Source organism: Alternaria novae-zelandiae (genome assembly GCF_023758075.1).
Source record: "Alternaria novae-zelandiae strain BMP 2774 chromosome Unknown scaffold_19, whole genome shotgun sequence".
Taxonomy (NCBI): domain Eukaryota; kingdom Fungi; phylum Ascomycota; class Dothideomycetes; order Pleosporales; family Pleosporaceae; genus Alternaria; species Alternaria novae-zelandiae.
Genome location: NW_026056979.1, coordinates 292756 through 320132, shown reverse-complemented (window position 1 = coordinate 320132; position 27377 = coordinate 292756). Strand labels below are relative to the sequence as shown.

Below are 27377 nucleotides of genomic sequence, written 5' to 3'. Positions count from 1 at the left end.
TGCCGCGGAGTGTGTCTCGCATGACGGCTCATTTGGGAATGACGATGAAAAGCCCAGCACGTGGCTGGTATAACCCGTAATGCCGTAGTAAAACAACGCCGCCGTTGCGCCGAAGTCTACTATCTGTGGAGACGCGTATCTCCACGACGAGCTGACGATGCGATGGCCAGATCGAATCGATTGATCGAACGGGCTGGGGAAGTGGAGCTGGGTTGGAAGCCAGACAACCAAGGCAAGCAAGTCATTCCCGCCGCGCAGCAGCCCAACGGACTGCGACGGCTTCGAAAACAAACGGTGCAGGTGGTCGGCCGGGTTCAAGTTTCTTATTCCAGACCGTATGTGAGGCGAGAAAATGGGCACGAGGGACCGTTGTCCGGGACGGGAAGTATCAACGTAGTTAGGCAGATTGAGGCGTATAAGAGAAGCAAACATCTCTCTATCGTGGTTTCTTTTTCGTTTTCATCTCGAGTATACCGTTCGAGAGAGAAAACAAAGAAAGTTACTACCTGTCTACCAATCACACTCATCTACTTCTCTTCACACACGAACACCTTCCTACTCGAGTAAAAAGTCTACGTCTCAAACTACAACAAACATGCTCTTCGAAGCCCTCAGCGTCCTCGTCATCGGCGGTTTGAAACTCACAGCCGTGGGCCTGGCGTTCAAATGGATGGCTAGGTACTAGAATGGCCTCTTCACGTGTGGAAGGAGTGAGGCGACGGAAAGGAAGTGTCGCAGCCAGTCAGAACAGCGGGGTGGTGGCGCGATTGCCCCGCTGTATGGTGTGAGGCAGGCGCGGGGTAGTTCACCGGGACTGGGAACCACATGCACACGAGCGACAACGGAACGGAGCCGCTACAACACCAACACCAACACCGACATCAACGATACCACCATCTACCGCTCCAGCCCATCCCATCCCATCACGAGATCCACAGCAAAACACCAGCACACCGCACCATGGCAGACCCCCTACAGACCTTCACGTCCCTGCCCGTACTCCCGCTCAGCGCCGCGCTGGACCCGGCTACAAAACCGCAGTTCCTGCGCGACCTGCGCGATGCCTTGTTGAACGTGGGGTTTTTGTACTTGAGCGAAACGGGGCTGCCGGAGGGGTTGGTGCAGGATGTGATCAAGGAGTGTGGACGGTTTTTCGAGGATCTGCCGAGGGGGGAGAAGGAGAAGATTGAAATGAAGAATGAGAAGAGTTTTTTGGGGTGGAGTAGGGTGAGTTGTGTGATTTCTTCGTCTTTAATACCGTCTTCTTTGTTATGTGGCAGGGTTGAGCAAGGAAGCAAGCAAGTTGAATGAAAGAGAGAGAGACGACGAGTATGCAGATAAGACGATGGTCTATTACAAGCTATCGCTATGCTACGCTATGCATGGTGTGTACGGAAAGAGAGAGAAAAAGATACCTAAGAAACTATGATACAGAGAACCGAAGAACGAAGAAAGAAAGAGAAAAACCGGCCGTAAACCCATAACGCGTGTATCACAATAAACCTCCAATGCCCCTTCTCTTCTCATACCCAACGCCATCTGCAAAACAGAAAAAAAGACAGATAACAGAATCACCCGGGTATATCCCAAATAGACGACGCCAACAATATGTACTCGACGGCCGTTAACTTGCACACACACACTCTCTCCTGCCATTACTCCATCCCATCTCTTCCTCGTATAACTCAAAACTTTTTGCTTTCTTTCTTTTGGTCGTCAAACGACTCGTCGTAAAATGCATGCTGACAAGAATCCTTTCTTCGTAGCTCGACAACGAAACCACGGCATTCAATCCAGACCACAGGGAACAACTCGATCTCTCGACTCCACACGCACTACCCGGACCCGACGCACCGCTGTACCACAACTTGCTCGCACCGAACCAATGGCCGTCGGCTGACCATCTCCCGTCTTTCAGACCAGTCTATGAGGACTACATACGGCGCATGGCGCACATCTCCACGCTCTTCACGTCGCTGATCGCAGAGGCGATTGGCTTGCCTGCGGAGGCGTTTGAGAAGTTCTTTGATCGGGACCAGCAGCACAAGCTCAAGATTGTCAAGTATCCGGACGTTGATGTGGGTGACCTGCCGGCTGGGGCGAGCGAGATGGAGCGGAAGAAGTGGGAGATCAAGCGCCAGGGCGTGGGTCCGCATAAAGATAGTATGCTCACCAGCTACCTGCTGCAGGCGTCCGATCAGTTCGGCCTGCAGGCGCAGAACGCAAAGGGCGAGTGGATAGACTGCAAGCCCATACCTGGTACGCTTGTTGTGGCGATCGGGCAAGGCATGGAGGCGCTGACAGATGGGGTTTGCGCGTCAACTACACATCGCGTTCTGAGTCCGCGCAAGGGGGAAGGCGCGCGGTACTCGGTGCCGTTCTTCCAAGGCGTGAGCTACGACGCGCAGTTTGAAGCCATGGATGTGCCGGACGAGGTACTACAGCTGAGGGACCAGGCGAGGAAGAAGCGCAAGGACGATGTGGAGTTTACGTTTGTGAAGGGCAGATGGGGACACCTCGGCGAGGCAACGCTGATGAACAGGATCAAGAGCCATCCCGACGTTGGCGAGCGGTGGTACCCCAACGAGCTGAAGCACATCCGCGCGCAGCAGGCAGCAGCGCAGGCGTCGTCATGAAGGCGATGGCAACCAGGAGAGAGCCTGTAGTCGTAGTGTAGCAGACCATGCCCGACACACGCAGCACCAGTGGCCTCGGATTCACGTGAAGCTTCCGTTCCGTCAGCGTTCCGTCAGCGTTCATGCGGTGTGACAAACAATCACACGAGAGCACTGCCGCCATCGTGATCCAGGATCAAGGGACAATACGGTGAGCTCATGTCCACTTCACATGGTTGTGTATCGGCAACGCTTCCCTATGCAGGACACAAGCGAGCGCAGGCGAGCTACTGCACCCAACGGCGCAATGCGATTGGGCGGAAGCGCGCCCGAACGCATGTATCCCATGTGAGCGGATCCGCGGGACGCCACGCAAAGCCTCCACACCCTGGCCTTGGCAACAAAGGCTCCGCAAGCACCCAGCGAAGAAAAAGCCACGCCCGAGAAATTCTGCTGGCCACCGTGTTTCGGCGTTACGGCGCTACTATGTCCATCGGAAGAAAACGTCCGATAAAGGGACGAGGCAAAAAGGGCCGGCGGAACCGCTGTTGTAGACCTTTTCTGCCCTGGCAAACCACCCGATGCTGCATGCGTAACCAGCGTCCGGTGTGTAGCGTAGTGTAGCTCGTAGCTGGCTCGTAAAGTGTATTTGGCATACCATGTTTCAGCGTCGGTGGGCCCTGTCCGCACGAGGAAATTTTAGCAGACTTTCTGGCGCATGTGGGGCTAGCTTCCATGCATGTTTCCCTTTCGTAAGTTTACAAAAGACAAATACCATGACGGGTGGCCGATGTCGTGTGGGTGTGATGGATGGGGGATGGATGGATCCAGGGCATGGGCCAGTTCGAACGGATGCTCGGATGTCGGGAAATCTCGGTTGCATTGCTCCTTCAGGAACGCGCTGGTCTGCGCAATCGCACCATCGAAAGCCCCCAGCGAACCAGACTAAGGGGCGTGGGCGAGGTGGAAGCGAAAGGAAGCCAGCTTGGAAGCCCAAAACGCGGCCGACGGCTCAGAAATCTCGCAACGAGGCCCCCGGTCAGGCGCGCGCGCAGAAAATGGAGGATCCACGGAATGTTCCATTTGCTCATTTCCCTTCTTCTTCCGCTTCCACCGTCCCATCATCATCGTATCCACCTCTTCACCGTCCATCGTGCCCTACGCTAGTCTCCAGGAACGCACTAGGCTGTAGCGTCCCAAGCGGGACTCTTTGCACCACGGGCGACTGCAATCTTGATGCGATCCCACAATCCGCATGTGGGGCCTTCCGTTTTGCTGTTTCATTGCGCTTCATGCGATCGTGGGGGGGCAGCGACGACGATGTCCAAAAAAAAACTTGAGGTGATGCGAAATTGTCCGACGCTGGGGGCGCTCTTGGAAACGGGTGCCGCGTCGCATAGCGGTGAACCGTGAACGTGTGCCTGGTTCTAGCGTGTGAAAACCCAAAGGATCGAGGCGGCGTGGTCGTCCCTGCCAAATTCCCGCGAGATGGATCGCGTCTTGCCGTCATCGACAGCATCGAGCGGCGGCGCGTGCTACTGCTTTCGGAAGGGCCCTTGCGGAACAATTATGATATATCGCCGAGGAATACAGCCTATCGTGACTGTGCCGCGTGGTGCCGCGTGTCAAGGACATTTTGTCCCGCGTCGAGAAGATTGCGATGAAGGAGCAATTTGTTCCATGGCGCGTGGTTGCGTCTGGTAGATTGCTCGATGTGGGTGTTGTGTGATCGAAGGATCGTCTCCCTGGTACCCTTGCCAACGGTCTGCAGCCACGTAGGATTTGCGAACATGTTCAGACGAGTCGTGGTCATACTCAATGCTCAACCTTCATGTTGGACTGGTACGGCTGGTAGATGATGTGCTGTCCTTGCTCGTTCATCATCTGCGGCTGACCGTGCTGTGCGTGCATCATGGGCATCTCGCTGCCGTGGCTAACCTGGGGAGGGTAGCCTTGCTGGGGACCAACAGGGTACGAGCCATAGGGAGCAGATGTGTGATGTTGCTGGTGCTGGTGCTGAGGTGGGCCTTGGCCTTGGACGGGCTGGTGATGCATAGGAACACTCATGTGCCGTTGGTACTCCGAGGCATGAGGCGAAGGATGCGAGGTCGGTGTACCGTAACCGGACATTGGCATCGGCTGAGAAGTGACCATGGAGGCGTTCTCAAGAGGGTAAGACATGGCTCGCGCGTTGCTCTCCATGACATATGGGCTTGGGTATGACATGTTGGGTTGCTCAACCGCATGGACCGACGCATCCTGCACTGGCATGGAAACTTGGTGGTGCTGCTGCTGAGGGTGGCTGGGGTGAGGACTCCAGCGAACTCCCTCGTGCTGTGGCGCTTGGACTTCACCCATGGCAGGTGGCGTATCAACGTGCGGTGAGGAAACGTGGTGGGCGTACGTGTGCTGCGACTGCCAGTGTCCAGGTTGAGACACGGGCGTCGCTATTTCGGGGACTGAATGTGCGCTTCTCGCCGTTCCAGTAGACATTCTCCGGGGTTGGCTGAGCATCTGAACCCGATCACTCGGTGAAGGTGCGCCTGCTGGAGTGATGTCAGCCTCTATGCATCGATATCACATTGGGTGGAGAACGAGGCTCGCGCTTCGCGCCTCGCCTCGGCGGGAAAGGGAATCCGACGTTACAGATACTGCACGTCGCTCAATCGAGCCGCCAGACCGGAATGCGGGAAATGAAGCAAAAGAAAGATGTGACATGTTGCGAAAAGAGGTTCGGCTGCACCAAAACGGTTGCGGCCCGAGACACCAAAAAGCAACCATGACAACCCAACGAGCTTGTGAGTCGAACAATTGGACAGTGCTTTTGCAGGAATGAAATCAATAGTACGTACCTGCTCCTGATTCTGGGACTCCCAATGCCGATACGGCGTGTGACAGGCGGGCGCGGAGGACTGCGTTCTCTTGCTCGAGCTCCTCGTTCCTCCGGATGAGGTCCATCATCTTGGTGGAGGAGTTGTTCTCCAGTTGCGCAGTGAGGTCGCGAACCTGGCGTTCAAGAGTGTCGATGTGGTCTTTTGTTCTTTGGCGGATAGCTCGCTGTGCTTCTCGGTCATTCGCTCTCTTTCGCTCGAGTTGAGCGGCGGTGAGGGTGGTGACGCTGCGGGTGCCGGCTCTCGAAGGTCGCTTCTTCGCACCGGGAGTGAGCTGTCTGGCTTCGGAGCCAGAAGAATGGCCTTCATAAGGCGGCGACCTCTTCTGCTGGTCCATGTGAGGCGAGTGGTAGCTGGAGGTACTCATGAAGTCACTCCTGTAGGCGATAGGGTCTCGGTAGTGGAGAATTGAAGTCATCGAGGATCCGCGAGAGGCGGTGAGAGTATATGCGATGTCGACGTTGCTATGTCAGCGTGGCCCAAACGAATGCGGTCCAAGCGTTTGGCAATATCAGTTATGTCTGTACAGGCGAAGGGTGCTCCCGTGCTTTGGGGGGAGAATAATGACGAGGGATGAGGGGTGCTCTGTGCCGTGTTGCAGATGCGAAGGAAGGATGATGTCAGTCAGAGACAGATATTAGAAACAAAGTCAGGGACGGCACGACCAAAAGAGCGAAGCAAAATGGTAGAGAGACAGGACTGATGGTAGCAAGACATGGCTGGCATGAGCCTATAACCTGCTATCAGGTCTCATGGATAGCGTCTGTCGGGACCCATGCTCGGCCCTAGGCTAGTGTTGGCATCCTGATCCTGGGCCCCTGGTGGGTAGCCACACAACGTGGGTTCTGGGGAAATCGTTTCACTTTAGCTTGTACGTTAGTACGAGGCTTGGACGCCGCATAGTGTAGGTAGCCCACAGGCTCGTATCAGCTTAGGGTGGTAAAGACCCTTCACGCCATATAAACTCTCAACGGTGGTGGCAGGAAGGCCGGGCTAGGAGCACGTCGCCCTGCGTCTGGGTGCGAGGCGTGACTGTTCTGGAAAGGCACTACCACAGGCTCTAGCTTGTTAATTGCACCCCACCCGCGTTGGCATGGCCGAGTTCCTGCGCAACACGCTTCGGCCCACCTGACGTCGAGAGTGCGCGCAGAAAAGCGCCCGTGGGCCCACCGCGAAGGGTCTACGGAAGCGCATAATAATGGGCAGACATGGTGCTGATGTCGCCATGGCCGCTTGCCAGTCAGGAAGCTGGTCGTGTTTGCGGACCGTAGCGAAGTTTGGATGACAGGCAAGCCAGACACGGACAAAATGTGACGTTTGAGGAGCGTATGGCGTGGGCTCATGCAGCGAGTACGTGAAGCGATGCCAGGATCCAGGGATGACACGGGCGATGCAAAGGAGCGCGCAGACGAGCAGGCCCCGGCAGCGCTAAAAGGGTCAGCACGTGGAAGCCCTGCATGGTGAAAATTAGCCCGAAGTGCCAAGGGCCACGATGGGCCTGTCCATGGCTGCTTCAGTCGGAGGGTCGCACTGAGCGTCGAGGCGGCGGGCAATTGCGAGACGCTCGAGGGTCCGCTGTGGATCTCTGCGAGTATTGAGTCCCAGGGGGGGTAGCTTGACAGGCACGTCGATCATGTCGGGACGCAGGGCCATGGCATGGTCCGCCATGAACGAGCAGCGAGGGCTCAGGGCTTTTGGAGGGATAGTTCCGAAGTAACTCCACGGACCATGTTTACACCACAGGTGACATATCGAGTTTGAGCAGTCTTGCCGACGCTGCGAGGAGGACATGTTCGGCGGAGTAAACTCTATCGTGGCCTCATGGCTATCGATGCGTTTCATGCCGTGTGCTGGCTATGCATACATGGTACGTCTATATTCGGCGCCCTGCAGACTAAGCGCATGGTCGGCACGTGGGAAGATATGGTGAGGGCTCCGTCATTCGCAGGGACTGCATTGCCGACAGTCGGACTTGCAGAAATGAGCTGAGGAGCATTGGCCAGAGAGAGTCCGTGATGCGCTCCTGCACGCCGCATGGGGGAGAGGTCAGAAGGTTGTGGCTAGAGCTCGTGCGCCGTACCGTATCCAGTGGTATAGGAAGACTACGTGCAAACCTTGATGCGTCACATCTCGTGACGAGTTGGAGATGCTGATGGGCAGAGCCAGTGCAGGACCAGGCAGTCTTGCCATGGGGGTCGCGGATCTGCTGCGCTATGCATCACATCCCCCAATAATCGATAAAGCAAGAATCCTCCGAGCAACCTCACCGCTCCATAGACGCAGGCGCACACGGCGAGGCTTCAGCGACTAGGCCGTAGACGGCAGCGCTGCCAGGCCTCACTTGGCGCCGATATTGGACGATAGCGAATTTCGGCAACTGTTTCGAAGATGACAGTGATGCACGTCGGCAGCACTAGGCTAAGGTGCCGCCAGCCGCGTGCCGCGATGAGAGAATGGACCGGAGCGCGCGATCCTGCCCAGTGCGTGCTGGCGATGGAGACCTGGGCAGAATTTTCAGTTGCGGTCGCGAGATGCAGGTTCGCGGGCAGAGTCGTGGTGGTTTGGAGGGGCTCTGGTGGGGAGCCCGAAGGATCAATTGCGCCGCACCACCTGCAACGCGCGCCTGATTGCGGCTAGCAGCGACGTTATTTGACGTCGTGCGTATACCTGAGACAGCGACAGCTCGACTGTGCCCGAAAGCGTGCTTCATTTCCAGCCAACTCCATCGCCGGCCTCAGGTTTCGGTGAAGAGTCGAGGGCCATGGTACGCGTACGGGAAGTCACGAGGTTAGCTCCTTCCCTACGTCAATGCCCACCGCCCGCGCTCGCTTCTCCCTTGCGCACTCTAGCCCCAATACTCTCACCGTCCATGCCACCGTCCATGCAAACTTCTAGCGCGCCGCCGTCACGTCTCTACGCAGTTAGGGACCTCCAGGAGTGGCTGACATGAGGCCACTCTGCTGTTTGTAATCGCGACTGGGGCAGCTTCAGCGACACTACTAACCAACATCGTCATGACAGTCGCGAGATGCTGAAACCAGCCGTTGCTGCTACCACCACGAATGGCGAGCCTAATGTCGACGTTCCCCACACGTAGCTGCCCGAACGTTGATCTTCGCCGTATCCAAGGGCGGCGCGCCGTATCAAATGCACCTCGCGTCCAGTATGACCATTTCGTCTCTGCAGTGTCGATAGAGCGGTGAATTCCGTGTGCTCCAATCTCAGGGCTCCATCCAGTGCTCAACCGAATGCGAAATCCGAACATCCGTCACCGTGGAGCCCCATCGTCGTCAACCCCTTCCGTGCAATGCAGGCAGTGGTACCCGTGCGTCGTGGCCCGGAGCGGCAGATCGGTGCTGCGGTGTAACCATCTCTACCTGTCAGATCGCAGCTGCAGTGTCACCACCGACACCCAAACACTGGAATTCTTGGGATGCAGAGCGAGCCGGTTCGCTCGCTAGACCTGTCTTACTCGTAATGGCGCCTGGCGGCTGCACGCAAGCTTAGTTCAACCATCTCCAAGGGCCCTACAGACAAGCCCAACTCCAGGACACCATGTCCACTTTGCGGGCCCGTGAACGATTGCGCAAGCAAACCTGCGTCGGCCGGATCAGATGGCGTCCGAAACATCAGCATTATCATAATCTCAAGTGCCGGTCCCAAAGTAAGGCCAGCCGCCAAACTGTCACAGACGGACGGTTCGTCATGACTCCATGACTTCGCTACCAAACTTAGGATCTATCTTTCCGTGCCTACTAGATAATCAGCCGGCATTCTTCCATGAACCTGCATCCTGAGTGTCCGCTGCTAATCTCGAACTCAATTGTCCAACTCCACAAGACCATGCCACCCACTAGCGGCCACGAACTTTTGGTGAAGACGACCCCTAGCCTGAAACATGCTTGTGGAAAATTAGAGTTTACGGGTCTACCCCAACAAGGATGCCCCACTTGCTCTAACCACACCATTTGGATCTCTCCTAGCCTCGCTAACGCTACAATTTCGCGCCCTCCCTCACCGATCACGCTTCACGATTCGCGCCAAGCGAGCCTGTTGCGCCATCAAAGGTCTCCGAAGCTTCTAGCTCTTGGACTAGAAGTGCAACATAGCGATGGCGCAACCTCTTGCTATCGAGTGATTGGTGGGGCCTCCTATTACAGTTTTCTGTCGCTATCGTTTTGGCCAAACCCGAATGCGATTGTATAGTCGTTGGGCGCGCCATGTTCCTTTCTTTTTGGCGTTTACCTGCATAAAAGACGCAATTGTGGGGTATGATTCGAGGCTGAAAGTGGCGGTACGCTGACGTTGGTGGACGAATGCGTGTGAGAAACAGGCGAGATGGGACGCGTGCCGATTTGGCTGTCAGGGATCTCTTCAGCTCTACAGGCACCCTTCACCCTCAACCATGACAGCATAGTGGACACTCAACCAAACTTTATCAACTTTGGTACACTACGCCTCGGGCACCACGGCACCACGATCTTAGCAGACAGATGAGGAGTTCGTTCAAACGTCGGAATCAATATCGCGAGGCTAACACGGGAGATACACAACCATCATCCCAGTGGTTGTTACCACGCGGGGCCTAAGATGGCGCAATGCTCCGGATCTAAGATAGTATCTACAGATGCAAAGACTCCGAGATCCATCTAAGAAAAGAGAGGGTCGCACAGCTTTCCGCACATGGTAATTTGCAAGGACAGCCCATCATGGCATGCCACATTGTGCCACATCGTCCCACATTCACCGTCTCCCATCCACATACATGGCGCTAGAAAAATCCTAGAAGGGCACTGCCTATCAATCCAGGCCCATCCCGACAGTGATTCGGTGGATGCGTATCCGTCCTACACCGTCGTACGCCACATCCGCGGGTCGCCAGGATTCTCGGTTTCTTACTCCTTTTCGATGTACTTGTCAAAGATTTTCGAGATTTCTCGCGCGCTCTTCTTAGGGTATCGCTTCTGGCCACCCTTGTAGTCGACGTAGGTAACGCCGAAACGTGTCGTGTAGCCTTCGGCCCACTCAAAGTTGCTGCAGGTACACCAAGTCAGTGTCCATGACGCTTTACACGGCGTCCGCGGGACCCCAAGCCCGCAGTGTTTGAGGCTAGGAGACAAAGAATGATCTACCCGGGAGCGAACGCGCAACCGCCATGCGGACAAATAAAGACTCCACCACTCATTGGGAAAGAAAAAAGAAACTTCTTGATGACAAGTGGGGGTCAGGGTAGACGTCAAGAAACGGGATTACTCACTCCATGAGACTCCAAGCTGAGTAGCCCCTGACATCGACACCGTCCAAGGTGTGAGCATCAGCCAAGGCTCCAATGTATCCCCTGAAGTATTCGCAACGGAACTCGTCGTCGAGCAACTTCTCAAGAGGGAGATCGTTCTCCCCCTTGAGACTGGTTCCGTTCTCCGTCACATAGAAGGTCGGGCCGCCGTACCTATCACTGAGCCACTTGATTAGCTTTCTGAAACCCAAAGGCATTGGCCTCAGCCAGACGGATTGAGTCTCTGGGCCAATCCATTCGCCCTTCTTGTTCTGGTAAAGAATGTCCATATTGCCAACATGATCTTCAGGCTCAGGCTCAGTCTCCTTGTGTCTAATATAATTGGCGCAGTAGTGGTTCATGCCATAGAAGTCATTGCTTCCCTTGACGAGAGCCGCTTCTTCCGGTGTGAAGTCGGGAAGGCGATCGCCCAGTTGCTTGCGCATCGAGTCTGGGTACTTGCCAAAGTACACTGGGTCGCCGAACCAGCAAATGGCAAATTCGATCTTGCGGTCGCAGGCCTCGCGATCCTTCGGGTCTTCTGGATCCCACGGTTCTGTCCAGTCGCCTAGAAACGGCATATCAGCTTGTCATATTCATGCTCAGACGTGAGGCCGATTTTTACTACCCTGGCACGGCCTTCGATATGCGTGGTACCCACACCTTCTACGCGAGCCACGTGCTGGTCACTTACCATTGAGCGTAATCCCAATCTGGCCTCCATCCTTGGCCTTGAAGTCATCACGGTAGGCCTTGACCGCCGCACCATGGGCAATGAGGAGCGAGTGGCCGACGATCCACGGCTCCCGCGAGCTGTCACCTTCAGCGCTCTTGGTCCGGTCACTGCAACGACCGGGAGCAAAGAGGCCGGTGCCATAGCCGAGAATAGAGCTGCACCATGGCTCGTTGAAGGTGATCCAATATTTTACCTTCGAACCGAAAGCCTTGAAACACACCCTGGCGTAGTTCTCGTAATCCTTCACGAACTCGTCCTTGTTCAGCATGCCCCCATATCGCTTGTGCAGGTTGTCTGGGAGATCCCAATGAAACAGCGTTATCATCGGCTCGATGCCTGCGGCACGGAGATCGTCGACCAAGTTGATGTAGTACTGCAGACCTTTTTCGTTTACGGGGTCGTTGCGTCCGCCGAGCGGTATGATGCGGGACCACGAGAGCGAAAAGCGGTATGATTTTGCGCCGATATCTTTCAAGAGGGCAATGTCCTCGTCAGTGCGGTGGTAGGAATCGCATGCAACATCTCCGGATTCTCCGCCAGCAATCTTGCCCGGGATGCGGCAGAACGTGTCCCAAATGGAATCGGCGCGGCCATCTTCATGCGGTGCGCCTTCGATTTGGTAACTGCGGGTTCAGAAACTCAGTATGTGACAACAATGTGGCGCCCTCCAAACCGTATATCTCCGTTGGCGGGGTACAATTTGGGGAGTGGAGAAATCGGTCCTGAGAATCAGACGAACCTGGCTGTTGCGAATCCCCACAGGAATTCCTTCGGCAGATACGACTGCGACATGATGGTTTTGATTGCGGTTCAAGCAGTCTTATTGTCAGAGGTGCTTACGCTGACAATCTAGAGAAGCAGAAAGCAACCCGCAGCAACGGGACAGGTATACTTCTATATACGTGGACACAGCAAAAAGGCTGCGGAGAACGTCCCGCCGTAACCGTCCTCACGCGTCGACAAGACCTTAATCGACGCGCAGTAAGACATATGAGGAACTTGGTACGGCTCCGTCGAGCTCAAGCGGGCTGGACGTCGCATTCTCCGCCTTCTCAATGGCTCCTGGGTCCAGCGACCCCGCTCATAGTCACGATCACTTGAGTGTTATAGCTTCATCCCACATGACGAAGCTACACTTTTACGTCGATTCTGCCCATGAGGGTCCTCGATGATGAAGGCGGTCAGTGGAACAGCGGCCCGTTGATTCAGCCTGCCTATTAACCTGCTAGGCTGCAGCGCGGAAGTCATCTTGGGCGCAAGGTGATGCTTGGAGGAGTGGGATGGCGGGGTATTGGGTCTGGCGGCCGTTTCCCGCGCGACCACTCCAGGGCACCCGTCTACCAAGTCGCGCCGAAGTGCATGTTCCTCATCGCCTCATTCGCGAACCTAAGAGCTGATGACGGTCTAAGATGGAGTCGTCGGGAACGATGCTCTACATGTAGTGGTAGTTACGGGGATGGTGGACTGGCAGAGCTCAAAGAAGGCGCTATACCCAGTCGAGAAGAGCTTCCGAATGTACAGTATCTTCTCTCGACAGCTTGAGCTTCACTACACTGTCGGAACTACACTGAACGCTGGTGCAACCTCGGCGCAAGCAGCAGTATATAATGGGCGGCTTCTGGGGATGAGAAAGCCATGATACAGTATCGAACAGTCGAATAATCTCCATACGATACCTCCGCGATGCTCTCCGCGCTCCGAACCATCCGATCTCCGACGAGACGCGCCGTCACACAATTGCGCACCGCCGCGACACAAGCTCAAAAACGCGCAGGCGACATATCCGACGCTTTCGCATCGCTCTCAGGACAGGAGTTCACACCTCTGACGGCAGAATATGCGGACCTCAAGAGCCGTCTGATCCGTGGGCACGAAGCCGAAGTGCGAGAATCTTGGGAACGCCTCCTTCGAGATCTGCGCGAGGAGATTCCGCTGATTGTTGAGCGTGGCAGTCAGGTTATCCCAGAGATTGATTTCAAGGATATCGACAATGCGCCGGAGTCTTTCAGCAGTGAACTGCGGAAGAGAGGTGTCGCCGTTATCCGGAATGTGGTACCAGAGCAAGAAGCGCTGCAATGGAAAGAAGACCTGAGAGAGTACATTCGCCAGAACCCTCAGACAAAAGGTACATCTGCGCGCATCCCAAAAATACACACATAACTAACCATCCTGCAGCCTTCCCCGCCGACAACCCCCAAGTCTTCGAACTATACTGGTCGCGCACCCAGCTCCTCGCCCGCGGCAACCCGAACCTCCTCAAGACGCAATCCTTCCTCATGTCCTACTGGCACAGCCTAAACCCCCACATCCCGCTCTCCACAAAACACCCCATAAGCTACGCCGACCGCCTGCGCATGCGCCTCCCCGGCGACGCCAAGTTCGCCCTAGGCCCCCACGTCGACGGCGGCAGCGTAGAACGCTGGGACGAAGAAGGCTACGGGCTAGGCAAAGTTTACGACTCTGTATGGAAAGGGCGATGGGAAGAATTCGATCCCTGGGAAGCTAGTTGTCGTCTGCCCGTTATTTCGGACCTGCACCAGGGTGTAGGAGCATGCAGCGCATTCCGCATGTTCCAAGGCTGGCTCTCGTTGTCTACAACGGGTCCGTTTGAAGGCACACTCCTCGTCAACCCACTGTTGGCAAAAGCAACAGCATACTATCTCCTCCGCCCCTTCTTCTCCCCCAAACGCGGCGTCGAGCCAGGCGCGCAAACAACCTCCTCATCCACCACAAACTCCGCCGATTTCCTCGCCTCAGACAACTGGGAAATGGATAAGACACAAAACGCATGGGTCCACGGCGCAACACCGGGTCGCGGCCAGGAACTGTCTCATTTGCTACACCCGCATCTCAACCTGCAAGAGTCCATGATTCATATGCCGGAGGTCAGGCCGGGTGACTATGTAGCCTGGCATTGCGACACCATTCACAGCGTTGACAAAACGCACGCCGGATCCTCTGACTCCAGCGTCCTTTATATACCCGCTTGTCCCATGACGGAGGATAATGCGAATTACCTTGTTCGTCAACGCGAAACGTTTCTTGCTGGTACTCCGAGCCCGGATTTCGGTGGCGGTGTGGGGGAGAGTGAACATGTTGGGAGGGTCACAGCAAGGGAGATGGAGGGTTTAGTGGAAGAGGAGGGGAGGAGGGCTATGGGGTTACAAGAGTGGGATAGTGATGCAGAGGGGTTGGGGCCGGGGGAGAGGGTTATTTTGGATCGGGCGAATAAGATTTTGGGGTTTTATGATTAGGGAATGTGTTGAGTATGGAGGATATGGAGGATATGAAGGATAATAAATCGCTCTACAAGCACGTCGTCGTCGTCGTCGTCGTCGTCGTCGTCGTTGCAGCACAAAGTCCACGACAAACGTCACAGAGAGAGTTTCATCATTTCTAACAGCTGCATACAGCGAGTACAAGGTGTTTAGGAATTACACCTGCATCAAGAACAACATGTAGAGTTACCTAACCGCGTTTTGTTGTCCTGCTCTGCATCTACACCCTACTGTAATGAAGGATAATGAACACATGTGTGTGTATTGATGCGGCTTGTTTGGGTGTTTGCTTGTGGGGTGACTGGTTAATGTGGTTGTATGGGCTTGCTACGAGAAGCTGAAGGCCTCGTGTATCAAGGACTCGTTTCTGCTGTCGTACACGGTACTACACGGTACTCGACACGGTCTCTTTTGAATGGCGTCACCTTCATCATCGGTCCGTGCGCTCTTTCTGTGTTTAGAGTGGTGGCCTGGCGCGCCTGCCTGTAGAGAATACATATTGGTCGTACTCTACCCACTGTCCAGAAGCACCACACTATCTTACCGACTACACTGGCAGTACTACGACCAATTGATCGATATCCACATCATGCAGACTCCTACAAACCGTACCTCGTCTCCGGCTGATCCATCTGCGGTGTCCTTGCTGATTACGCTACCCCCTGAACTTCGTAATTGCATCTACGAATGGCTGTTCGAACGCGACGATCCAGTCCTACTGCATAATCGGGATTCATTCCACGAGGCAGGACCGTCACTGAAAGTGTATAACGGCTGGCCCGACCCCCAAAAAGCCGATGACCGACGCTTACAAGTGTACTACAGCAGCTACGAGGCTGAAGTTGGAACCGATGACGTCTTCCGACATGATTTCCACCAAGGCCTCGCTTTGCTATCGTCTTGCCGCCAGATACACGACGAAGCTTCCGGAATTCTATACGGCGGCAACACCTTTGTATTCTCCAGAGTGCTTCAACTTCACCATGCGGACGATGACTCTCTGGACACTCTGCACGAAGATGAGGACTACTTCCAGGTCAACTACGCAGCTCAATGGCTAAACACAATTGGATCGCAGTTCTGCTACCTCAAGGATGTCATCATCGATACAGACACGATGTGTGGTTGGGGCCGATGTTGGGGCAATGAGAGGATCGAGCTCCTGCCTCTGGTACGTCTTGTCTGGAAGAATGCGGACTTCTTCAACGTACTCTCATTCGAAAGCACTGGCAGATTACCAGTCTGTCATGAGCTCAACGGCAAGATGGATGATGGGTTAAAGCTGACGCCCATTGACATCGCAACCTTCCTTAATAACTTGTTTACGGCCTTGGCGAGGGACGACGTTCTCGACATCCGCAAGTATCGCAAGTCTAACCGTCTCATGGATTATGTTAGCATACATTCATTTACTCGATTCCCACCAATCGGTTCTATGGGCTTCCGTTTCAAGGAAGGAGGAGAAGGAAGAGACTCGCGGTCGTTTGTCGTACTTGAACAAGGCAAAAAGCTTCAATGGAAGCCAAAGAAGAAGCATCACAACCCATTCCACACCCTACTAGATGGGACGCGAGAACGGATAGCAGAGTTGGTATTGCGCCAAACAAACGCAATTACGATTGACTTGACCGAACACACTGTACACGGTCTCGACTTCAATCTCCATCACGCAGGCGTACTCCACCCGCATTCGCTAGGAGAACAGTTGGCACGCCTGAATCACATCACCTTGAAGGTGACGAGCCATCAAATTATCACAGATCTTGAGGACTTCGACAAGCTAGGAGATGATTTCTCTTGCTTTGATCATATTCCGTACGTTCTCAAGATAATGAGAAAATGCTGGCGAACATCCAACCCACAAACCATTCTAGTGGAAATCCAACCTCGAAAAGCAACCATACTATCTGCTATCCGAGTCGACATCAAAGGTTTGATGACTGTACTTCGTACCGATCAACTACACTCCGAATCCACGCTCCGCCTAACACTCATTCCCCCTACGAGCACCGGCGCACCACAACAAGTCACCATCATCTCAACCGCCAAACTCCAGCGGCAGGTCTTCCTCCTCCTATCCGACGTTCTCCTCATTCACGACGAAGAACTTTCCGAGTGCCCTGGTCCATCAACCGTCGAAGCCATACTTGATGACTTGTTGTCTTTCCCCAATCTCTGGATCGATGGCTACGGCAATCTCCTCAACGCATGTACTGCCGAGATGGCTGTTCCAGTAGCATTCGAATATGGCAAGCTCAGCATGAAGGAGTTGGGCGTACTGGGGTACAGTAGAGCTACCACTATGGATTGGATGCATAAGATGTTCGAGAAGGCAGATGATAATATCACACGCGCGCATATTGTGCATATCTGGGATGATATGAGGAGGTCGTTGTATGGGGATTGGGAATTGAGGCTTGCGCCGCCGGGGTTGAAGAAGTTTGCGCGGCAGGAGTGAGTGAGCGGTGGACGACTACGTTGGTTGGAGATGGTGGCGACGCAGTATCATATGGGTTTGTGAAGGAAAGAAACTGGTTCATATCAGACTGGAGCTGTTGAATATCGTGTACCGGGAAGCATAGGATGAATAGCGCTTTGTAGGTATCACAGCGAGAAATACATCGAATGCTCCGCGGTACTGCTTGGTGTTATTATTTCGACACTAAATCTGCCTGTAGTCCGAAGAGCGGAATGACTACACATCTCCATGAATGCGATATCTTCAGTTTATGATCATGTTTGCGTATAGTATGGCGGAAATAGCCAATTGCCTTACTTCCTGCACAAACGGACGCATGCAGTGCTATGACGTGAGTTCTTTGTTACGTTTCATCATGCCACACTTGGTAGAGCGACTGATGTATTAGCCGAGTTCTTACGGCCGCTTCTACAGACCGTGGAGGACAAAGGAAAGCAGGTACGAGTGCATAGTCTGGCTGCTTGAACGGTCGCGTGACTCCTTGCAGGAATGTCCATCTTTAACTTCGAGTTCGAGCCTTCCATTAGCACCACATATGCTTGCGTCTTCGCACTTATCCAGTCTCTTTCCACACCAAAAAATGGAGTCTTGCTACGTATTCCGCACCTGGGCTGGAGAAACCCTCACTATAGCCTGCGCGATCGGCTTAGTAGCCTCAATCGCAGGCATCCTAGCAGTATACGACGGCAAACCCGTACCGGACTGGGGTGACGACCTCAATCTAAACGCTCTCGTCGCTCTTTTATCAACAGTTCTGCGAGCCCTACTAGTCGTCACCGTTGCGCAGATCATATCGCAGAGGAAATGGGACTGGTTCAGCGTCACGAGCGCCCGGCCGTTGTCAGATATCCAACGATTCGACTACGGGAGCCGCGGGGCTTATGGGGCGTTGCTTCTCATTCCGACTGTTTTTCTCAAGGATTTTGTGACACTGGCTGCTGCGGTCGTGTTGCTACTGTCGTTCTTGGTGGGACCTTTTGCTCAACAGGCTAATGGTGCGGCGCCATGCTCGTTTCCTAGCGCTACGCTCAATGCGTCACTTCCTTTCGCTCACAATGTACCTGGGAGTGGTGGCTACATCCCTTTTACAGGTGGTTCAGACGGAGGCCCCACAACCGACCTTGTTGCCGCAATCCTATCCAGTGTCGTATCGCCCTACGGCATTGAGAATAAGATTCGCACAAGCTGCCCTACGGGAAACTGTACTTTCAGTAATCTGGGTCCCAGACCAGAGCTGGAGAAAGCATTCTTCGACTCTAATCAGAGCATGCATTCGACGGTTGGGGTGTGCAACGTATGCACAAACGTGGCGTCATTAGTGACGAGCAAGATCGAGAGTACAGAGTGGAGTAACAACACAGTCCACTCCCTGCCAAGCGGCTTGAACCTATCAGTAGGAGCCGGCCATTTCGAAGTCTCGACCATGAAACCAACTCCGGACCTCACATGGATGGGCAGTCTCCTAACCGACAGCGTCAGAGAAGCATCCAGATGGGCCTACGTCAACGCAACCCTCCTCAACATAGCCAGTACCCCCATCGCCGCATCAGTATGCAGTCTATACCCATGCACACGCACCTACAAAAGCATAATCAAGGACTCCGAGCTCCACGAATGGGAAGCCCCCTCCTCAGCCATGCGCCTCCAAATCAGCGGCGCCCACCACGAAGAACTCGACCTGCCCACTTCCAGAAACAGCCTCTCCAACACGGAATACGAATACACAACAAGACGCGAGCCGTGCCGAGTAGGTCCGTGGACGCTATACAAAGGCGGTTTCATCCCCGAAGGCACCGCGACGGCGGAACTGCAGCTCTTCGACTTCACGCACGACAAGTACACGTTTGAGAATATGACGTGGCCGGAACAGTGTATTTACCGGCAACCCGCCGAGTTTGTCAAAGCGGTGGCTATGGTTATGAATGACGATATTTTCGATGGGTATTGCCAGTCGTATAAAACTTTTGATTGCTTCAAGAGCTGCAAGACTAGCGAGTTTTGCCAGTTGGAAAGTCAGTCTAATCTGGCGCATATAGGCGTTAATGCCGTACTGCGGCCGCTGGTAGAAACGGAGGGTAGCTCGACGCATGCCAATGTCACGAAACTCTTTGATGCCGTGGCGAATGCCATGACTAACCGGTTTCGGTTCCAGTACGGCAGCGCTACAACGCGGGATTTCAGCTACGGCGCGCACGACCCGCCTTTGGATGTGGTGTATGGGCTTGCGTGGGAGACGAAAGTGTGTGTGGAGATGCGGTTGAAATGGCTTTTGTTTCCTATCTGTCTTACTGTTGCTACATGCATTCTTTCCGTTTGGGTCAATATCACAAACTGGAGAAGACGGCATAGCGTGCCAATCTGGAAAGACAGTATCTTGCCGCTGGTCTTCTACGGGCAGAGTATCAAGCCGCAAGATGATACTCCGTTGTCGCCGCAGCGATTTGGATTTGGCAGAGAGGCGGGTGGAGACAGGGCAGACGGGCTCATGGAAGCGAGTAAATTGGCTGCTGCTAGTCGCGATATTATGGTGACTTTCCAGTGGCCGGATAGCCCACGAACGGACAAGTTTGAGGATAAGCGTGGGCAGGGTGTGAGTTCGGCTGCGGCTTTGGCGAAGGAGTGTAATGTCGCGAGTGTTCCGTTGAGGAAGATAGATATTTGGGGTAATATTGTTGTGAATGGTCGGAGGAATAATTAATGAGAAATGATGTTCTCTTGTATTACTTTCGGTTGGCAACGAACGATATGAATTGTGCAATCAACTTTCTGCATTGCTGTATAAAACAGACACATTCTCTCTCAGCGACAATACGCGTCGATCTGGGCGTCAGACAGCGTATGACTCCCACCCGCACATCTATACCCGCTATGCTGCTTGATCCACATGTACCCCATCGGACATGGTCCCATTACCTTCAGCTTCTTCTGCCTCTCCATCTCTTTTTGTCGCGCCTTCTCAACGGCTGCCAGTTCCTCGTCGCGGCGTCGTCTCTCTAGTTCCGCTGCTATACGCGCTTGCTCGCGGATACGTCGCTCCTCCTCGTCGGCAGCTGCCTTCTCGGCACGTATGAATTCCTTGATCTGCTCCTCATACTGGCGCTTGTCTTCTTGAAGCTGGCGGTATTCGTTTTCTTTGGCCACCATGGCGTGCTTATCGCGCTCGAGCTGCTCCCATACTTCGTCGGAAACACCTGCGTCGCGCTTGACTTTGAAGATGGAAGCGAACGGGTCTTCAGGCTCTGTTGCGGGCTCGGTCTTCTTTTCCGTTGACTTCTTCTCGTCTTCCGGTTTGTCCGTATTGGTGCCGGCTGTTGGTGGTTGGGCTGCGGTATTTGTCGAGGTGTTTGAGCCTTGCGCACTGGGTGGCGTCGGGTTCTGCGTCTGTGGTGGAGGCATAGGGCGATTGGGCATTCGCTTTCCTGACCGGCTCGTGCCTGCTGCGGCATGCCGCCGTGAACGTTCGCCTATCATGTCTTCCATAGTACGAATGATAATAGGTTCAGTGAGTACGAGGCTAGTGATGGGAGGCACGGCCGTAGAGATGAGTGCTTGAAACATGCTCTTCGCGAGCGATTTGACGTCGCGAGCGTTGCCCCAGGACTCAAGGACCGATAACCTGCCAAAGAGGTCCAGTAGCTGCTGGCGTAGTTGCGATGATGGCGGATCGATGATCGAGAGATCGAGTGGCGCTTTCTTCTTCTTCTGCAGATCCGATAGTACTTTGACAAGGAGCTTCAGACATGTTTCTGGGTCGATGTGCTTGAACATGACTGTTTCGGGAAAGCGACTGGTAAGTCCGGGGTTCATACTCATCAGTCGGTCAATATCCTTGTCGTAACCGGCCAGAATGACAACGAGTTTCTGCGCATACTTGGGTTTGGTGAGGCAATCGACTAGCTCATCCATTGCTTCGGTGGCGAAGTGGCCCTCTGCTAGACGGTAGGCTTCGTCGATGAAAAGTACCTTACCCAGGGCTTTCTCCATGAGCTTCTGAACCTTCGGCCCTGTATGCCCAACGTACTGGCCGACCAAATCGGTAGCGGAACATTCTTCCACTTTCGCCTGACTGAGAAAGCCCATGTCGTAGAAGATCTTGCCCATCTTTGCAGCCGTAGTAGTCTTGCCGGTACCTGGCGGACCCTTGAAGAGGAAGTTGAAAGGTATCTGCTCTCGAGGGTCCATTCCAAGAGCCTTCATGTTGGCAGCCGTGGTTTGGTAACCCTGGAACTGCTTGATCAGATCCTCGCACCCTACAACATCTTGGAATAGAGCCGAAACTTCGGTGGCTGCACGAGTACCGCGATCGAAATCAGGATCAAAGTCAACGGCTTCGAAAGTGCCAAATTGCTTGACTTTGCCCGAGGATATGTGCTTCTGATGTAACGCCTTCGCGCGATCCAGGAGGATATCGACCTCGCCTGCGTTGCCGAAGTTTGGACGATTGCGCGCGCGTTGAATGACTTCCATGGCGACCTAGAACGAAATGTGTTAGTGAGAATGCATCAAAGTTGACATGCCACCTTACCTTCTTGGCTTGGTCTTTCGCATCAAATCCAATGCCCTTGAGCTTGAAGTCAAAGATCTGACGGATCTCAGTGTCGTTAAAGTCCTCAAACACAAACGCGGATTCGAGTGGGAACCGCCTCGCAAGGCCGGGATTGACATCTCGAAACATGTCTTCCATTTGGTCTTTGTATCCTAGCAGCAACACACATCGGTCTTCGCCTGCGGTGCTCTGAACTTCGGCAACGATGGTGTCAATGACTGCGGCTTTGAAAGGGTCGCCGCCGTTGGGACCGCTAGCTTTAGCAAGCATGTAAGCCTCATCGATGATGAGAACTTTACCGACTGTGGAAGCCAGAATGGCTTTGGTGTTGGCTTCTGAGCCTCCTATGACGTTCCCGACGAAGTCTGCTGGGTTCTTTACGATGACCTCGCCAAGCGAAAGAAGTCCAATGTCGGCCAGAACGCGACCGTAGAGTTTGGCTACGGTGGTCTTTCCAGTTCCTGGGGAACCGACGAAGCAACGGTTTAGTGAATACTGGATAATGGGCTTCTCCTTCAGCTCGAGCTGGTAGTTGGTTTGTATACCGTCGAGAAGTACTCGTACCGACTCCTTGACTGAGGCCAAGCCAGTGAGCTTCTGTAGCTTTGACCACGCCGCGTTATTCTTGAGCACAGACGAAGGCTCCGGACCAATCAGATCCTCCTTGGTAAGAAGGTAGTCATCCGGCATCGTGCCGGCTTTTCTTGCTTTGCGCAGTCGCTTGGCCTGGCGTTCGGTAATCTGTGCGATCTTGTTCTGGACTTCGCGGGCGTTACCGAAGCCATCGCGGCCGCGACCACGACCGATGCGCCGCGCAACGATACGTACGTACAGGCCTTTCATTCCGTCTTCAATCTTCATGCGTCCGGAATACTTCTTGTCAATGTACTGGCAAAAGATCTGCTGTAGCTCGCGGTCTTCGTAGTCCTGGAACTCCATTCGGATTGGTATGCGGCTCGGGATGCCGGGGTTGTGGGAGAAGAAGGCTTCCATCTGCTTGTGGTAGCCTGCGAGAACAAAGACGACTTTGCCAGTCAAATTCTCCATCTCAGCGAGCAGGTAATCCAGCACTGCTTTGCCGCCGGGACTGTTTCCAGATACCAGCTGATACGCTTCATCGATGAAGAATACACCACCTCCTGCTTGGAGTATGTCATCAATGTGGGTCTTGCAAGCGGATACGCCGTCATTCGCAAGAGCTGATCCGGAGCTCTCAATGAAATGGCCACCAGGCAAAGCTCCTACCTCAACCAGAAACTTAGCGTAGTGCCTAGCCACAGTCGTCTTCCCTGTTCCAGGGTTGCCTAGCAGGGCAGCACCGAAACGCTCCCCCTTAAGTGATACGCCCTGACGTACGACCGTATCAACTTTAGCTTTGATCGCGAGGAACTGCTGCTTGACGGATTCTAGCCCTATCATAGGTACCAGAGAGTCGAGAGCTTCGTTTTCCGCACCCTCAAATTTCTTCTGCCATTCCCAATCATCTCTGGCTTCACTCTTGTCCCAATCAGGCTGGTCCTCGTCCGAATCTGACGACGTGGATCCGTCATTGGTCGGGGTATCGTCACGGTGATCAGTCGTTGTACTTGGCGCTGGTTTATTGCCTTGTTGTTTGGCAGTATCGGATGGTGGGACCGGCGTAGTAGTAGATGTCGAAGGTGCTGGCACTGGAGCGTTTTTGGATTTCTTGACCCTCTCCTGCAGGTTGCGAAGATCTTGCTTCTTCTGCTCCAGCGCTTGCTGGCGGTCTCTTTCCTCGGCCTGCTCTTTCAGAAGGCGCTTCTGGTGCTCCATCTCTTCCTCAATCTCGACTAAACGAGCGGCATATGCACGTTGTTTGGCCTCTCGTTGTTCGTCTAGCTCGTGGTCGCGTTGCCGCTTCTTTTCCTTGGCTCGCACTTCGGCTTCACATTTCCGACAGTGCGCTGGCGCGTTGTCATGGCACTTTCGAGTGGTCTTGTGCTTACTAGGGCATGTTGAGGAGATGATGACATTGCAATCCATTCGTGAATGGTCTTGCAACTGATGACATTGACGGGGACAAGCATGCAGTCCGCAGTTGAGTAGTTTGCCACATGGTTCAGAGCAGCCGCCGTCTGGACACACCGTATCGAATTGTTCTTTCTCGGTTAGAAGCGCGGTCTTTTCGGGATGCTGCTCGCATTTGACAGGAAAGCCGTCGTAGACATGGCCGTCTCGCTTCAGCTGGTCCATAAGCGGTACCCATACTTCCTTGCCTTTGCGACTGTTCATAAAAGTGTCTGCGTTGCCGATCATGATCAAACCGTTTCGCGCTCGTGATAGCAACACGTTGACTCGCTGAGGAGACGACATGAAACCGATATCCCCAGCATCGTTACTGCGTGTGAGACATGCAATTACGATATCGCTCTCTTCACCTTGATAGTTGTCGATAGTTGAAATGCGAAGCTTGCGTTTGGAAATGTTCGCGCCAGCCGGCGTCATTAGACCCGCTTTGATGAGCTCGTAGGAATCCAGATCGTTTAAAATGGGGTCATTGTCTTTAGACAGAGTGTTCATCAACAGGTATAGTTGACCCAGGTAAGGAGTCAGCACCACAATGTCTTCCGTACCGTAGCCCTGCTGACCAAGGTACCGCACGCATTTCAGCACCATCTCAGCCTCGTACAAGTTTTCCTTGCTGGACTTAGCACCTCCATCGCGGCCGTCGGCAATCTGTACCGCGTTGAGCTCAGGGCGCGAATGTGACACGAATATAACGTTGCTTTGAAGACCACGTAAGTTCGGTCGACCTTGAGTCTTCTCTGCGTCTTCCAATTCCGGATATGTGAGCGACCGAACGAGGGACGAGATCTCCGGGCGCATACGATGCTGCTTGCTGAGCGTGGTATGTGGAACTCCGCTGAGCACGAGACGTTCGAACAGAGAGACATTGAGATCGTAGCCATCTCCTTTTTCTACAGTCAAGGCATAGTTGTTGACTTTTGGCCGCAGCTGTTTGTGATCGCCGATCAGGATGAGCTGCTTCGTGGTTGGGGTTAGAGCTGTAAGCACATGACTCTCCAGGATCTCTCCAGCTTCTTCCACCAGAACAATGCCTGGTGAGGCCTTGCGGATCTCTTCGGTGTACATAGCAGCTGCTGTGGTAGTGCATCCGATGATGCGTCTCTGACTGAGCACGTGAAAGTTCTTCTCGCGAAATAGTCGAACGACCTGGGCACAGCATTTGTTGTACTTGTTGGCAAGTGTGCTTATTTCGGTGACCCGCTCTTCAAGTATCGTCTTGTTCCACTGCGCCTGAAGTCCAAGACGGATCTGCGGAGGAACATTCCAAACGTGTGGATATGTTTGCATCGCATGACCAAGGAAGATGCCAGCGTCTTCTCCATTGACCCATCTCCTGACTAGGTAGTACTTGTCGATGCGTTTATTCTTTTTCCCCATAACTGTCATACCGTCTTTATTGTCGGGCACAACAAACGCATCGAAGTATTCTGAATCATCCGAGAACTCTAAGTAGTCTAGGAGCATCTGCTCATTGAGCCGCATAGACGTAAAAGATGTCATCCTCCTGACTAGTGCGTCATGGTAAGATTCCGCTTCAGACTTTTGATCTTGAATCATGGTCCATGTTTGTCCCGTCATCTTGTAGTTGTTTGGTTGTTCTCTGATGGTCAGTGCGCGAGTGTTGGCATTCGACTTTGATCCCAGCCGCACGATCGAACTAGCAGGGATGCCAGCCTTTTGGATATCTTCCAGGAATTGATCCAGAGCATGATTCGTGTAAGTGAGAATGAGCATCGTCTCATTGGTACGATCGTGCAATATCTTTGCGATGAGTGCTCCGATGAAACTTTTGCCTGTACCTGGTGGGCCTTGGATCAGACTGACTCTCTTTACAAGACCAGTCAGCAGTGACTCTGCTTGGGCCTGGTCGAGCTTGATTGGATGAGTGCTTCCGATGATGTCTTGAAGGTCCTCTTCCCAGTGGTCGCGAATGGCGTTGACAGTCTTTGTCGGTTGGATGCCGGACGGGGTTTCCGCGGAGTCTGGCGTAAGACTAAGGAGCTGGTCTTCTAGTGGCAGTTCAGTCAGGTCCTGAAGACATTTCAGGACAGGCTCATACGCAAATACAGCAGTATCTACCTGCACAAAGCAAAGGTCAGATTGGAGCTTGCATGCCATCAGCACTTTGCCAAACGAGCTGGCGTCGGCCACTCGCAGCACTACAACAGCAGGTTGCTTCGCAAGGAGATCTTCATCACGGTCCACAGTTGCAAACGCAACAATGTTACCGTTGCTGATGAGACAGCCCAGTGACTGATGCTTCAGGACGTTCTTGTTGTCGGCGAGGAACTTCTTGCGGTTCGCGGGTTTGACGTTGCGCAGCTGAGGAACGTCGTCTGGACAAAGAAGTTGCAGCGCGCAAGGCTTGGGTTTCGCCTCTGGTCCGCAGTCGATACCGGCATATTGCAGGTGTTCGAGAACCACTTTACGTCGACCTTTCTTCTGACCACTGGCAATCTGAAAGTCGTTACGTAGCTCCCCGAGAAGATCCTCGCGGAGTAAGCGAAATTGGTTGTCAACATGGGTAAGACCACGGCTCTCCGGGGTGACAGAGACGATGGAATCAGCGCGTCTGTAGAATGGATGCTCGGAAGATGCGAATTCGTCTGGCGTCGGTAAAAGCTTGATCTTGTGGATTTGCGCGAAGTCGTTGTCGTGTCGCCCGCCTGGGCCATCGACCGACTGGTCGAATGTGCTGTCTAGGACATGCTTGATCTTGTGCCCAATGTTGCGAATATCCAGCGAATCTGAATCGATGAAGGACCCATGCTTCGTGACGCGTTCTGCGACGTCTCGCACATCTGGGATCTCCTCAGAGCGGCTGTATAGCAGCTCGAGGAGCAGCCACGCGAACGCGCGAGTGCCATCGCTGGAAAGCACGTGACCATCATGCGCGTTCACAAAGGTGTTCCAGAATGTAGGAGGCTGGACGATCTGTTCGAGGACGCGCTGTAGAAACTGGCCGCCGTAGAGTTGCTTGACAGATGGCTGGGCCAGATGATTGATGGCGGCGGTTGCCCAACCGTTGAGGAACGCGCTGTCCCCGGTGGTGCGGAAGGCAACGCCGACGGCCGCTAGCCCTGCCGAAGACGCGATCAGACACTCAACACACTTCGACGCGTCTTCCTGAGCACACAACGCCTCCAGAAATCGATTACTATCACCCGCTGTCTTAATCTCGCGATGACCGTGGATGATAGCGTTGAAGAGCTTCGTCAGCCCTGTGGCACGCTTCGCGGCGTCCTGGTCCGCCATGAAGGAGGTTTGTCACGTGTAAAGTATTAACTGTTGAAAATAGATTTATCAAGACAAGCTGATATCTGCCGATATTCTATCGCTCTTCAAGGGGGCCTTTGGCTCTTTTGAGGTTGCTGAATGGGTAGCCGGGAGGTCGCACCCAGACCCCAGCGCATGCGCGATGATTCTCTGATAACGGGCTGTGCGAATGATTGGAAGAGACTCACGCTTTGTTATGCGGCGAGGCATCAATCTTTGTCTGCCTGCATGT

General features: G+C 54.0%; 7 protein-coding genes across 7 annotated transcripts; 4 read left to right on the top strand and 3 right to left on the bottom strand.

Annotated features, from left to right (window-relative positions):
- Positions 1–960: 960 nt before the first annotated feature.
- J4E88_008436 (uncharacterized protein) lies at positions 961–2636 on the top strand (the record flags this gene model as incomplete). The annotated part of the gene is made up of 2 exons (XM_049402046.1): positions 961–1227; positions 1767–2636. The coding sequence occupies 2 exons, from the start codon at positions 961–963 to the stop codon at positions 2634–2636; spliced, it is 1137 nt and encodes a 378-aa protein (XP_049252144.1).
- Positions 2637–4430: 1794 nt separating this feature from the next.
- Positions 4431–5843, bottom strand: J4E88_008435 (uncharacterized protein; the record flags this gene model as incomplete). The annotated part of the gene is made up of 2 exons (XM_049402045.1): positions 4431–5161; positions 5468–5843. 2 exons carry the CDS (start codon positions 5841–5843, stop codon positions 4431–4433), a joined length of 1107 nt encoding a protein of 368 aa, XP_049252143.1.
- A 4558-nt stretch (positions 5844–10401) lies between these two features.
- J4E88_008434 (uncharacterized protein) lies at positions 10402–12309 on the bottom strand (the record flags this gene model as incomplete). Its single annotated transcript, XM_049402044.1, has 4 exons — positions 10402–10540; positions 10764–11349; positions 11476–12140; positions 12257–12309. The coding sequence occupies 4 exons, from the start codon at positions 12307–12309 to the stop codon at positions 10402–10404; spliced, it is 1443 nt and encodes a 480-aa protein (XP_049252142.1).
- An 891-nt stretch (positions 12310–13200) lies between these two features.
- Positions 13201–14771, top strand: J4E88_008433 (uncharacterized protein; the record flags this gene model as incomplete). The annotated part of the gene is made up of 2 exons (XM_049402043.1): positions 13201–13642; positions 13693–14771. The coding sequence occupies 2 exons, from the start codon at positions 13201–13203 to the stop codon at positions 14769–14771; spliced, it is 1521 nt and encodes a 506-aa protein (XP_049252141.1).
- Positions 14772–15384: 613 nt separating this feature from the next.
- Positions 15385–17253, top strand: J4E88_008432 (uncharacterized protein; the record flags this gene model as incomplete). Its single annotated transcript, XM_049402042.1, has 1 exon — positions 15385–17253. The coding sequence occupies one exon, from the start codon at positions 15385–15387 to the stop codon at positions 17251–17253; it is 1869 nt and encodes a 622-aa protein (XP_049252140.1).
- A 601-nt stretch (positions 17254–17854) lies between these two features.
- J4E88_008431 (uncharacterized protein) lies at positions 17855–19317 on the top strand (the record flags this gene model as incomplete). Its single annotated transcript, XM_049402041.1, has 2 exons — positions 17855–19110; positions 19311–19317. 2 exons carry the CDS (start codon positions 17855–17857, stop codon positions 19315–19317), a joined length of 1263 nt encoding a protein of 420 aa, XP_049252139.1.
- A 756-nt stretch (positions 19318–20073) lies between these two features.
- On the bottom strand, positions 20074–27124 carry J4E88_008430 (uncharacterized protein; the record flags this gene model as incomplete). Its single annotated transcript, XM_049402040.1, has 2 exons — positions 20074–21747; positions 21800–27124. 2 exons carry the CDS (start codon positions 27122–27124, stop codon positions 20074–20076), a joined length of 6999 nt encoding a protein of 2332 aa, XP_049252138.1.
- Positions 27125–27377: the final 253 nt, after the last annotated feature.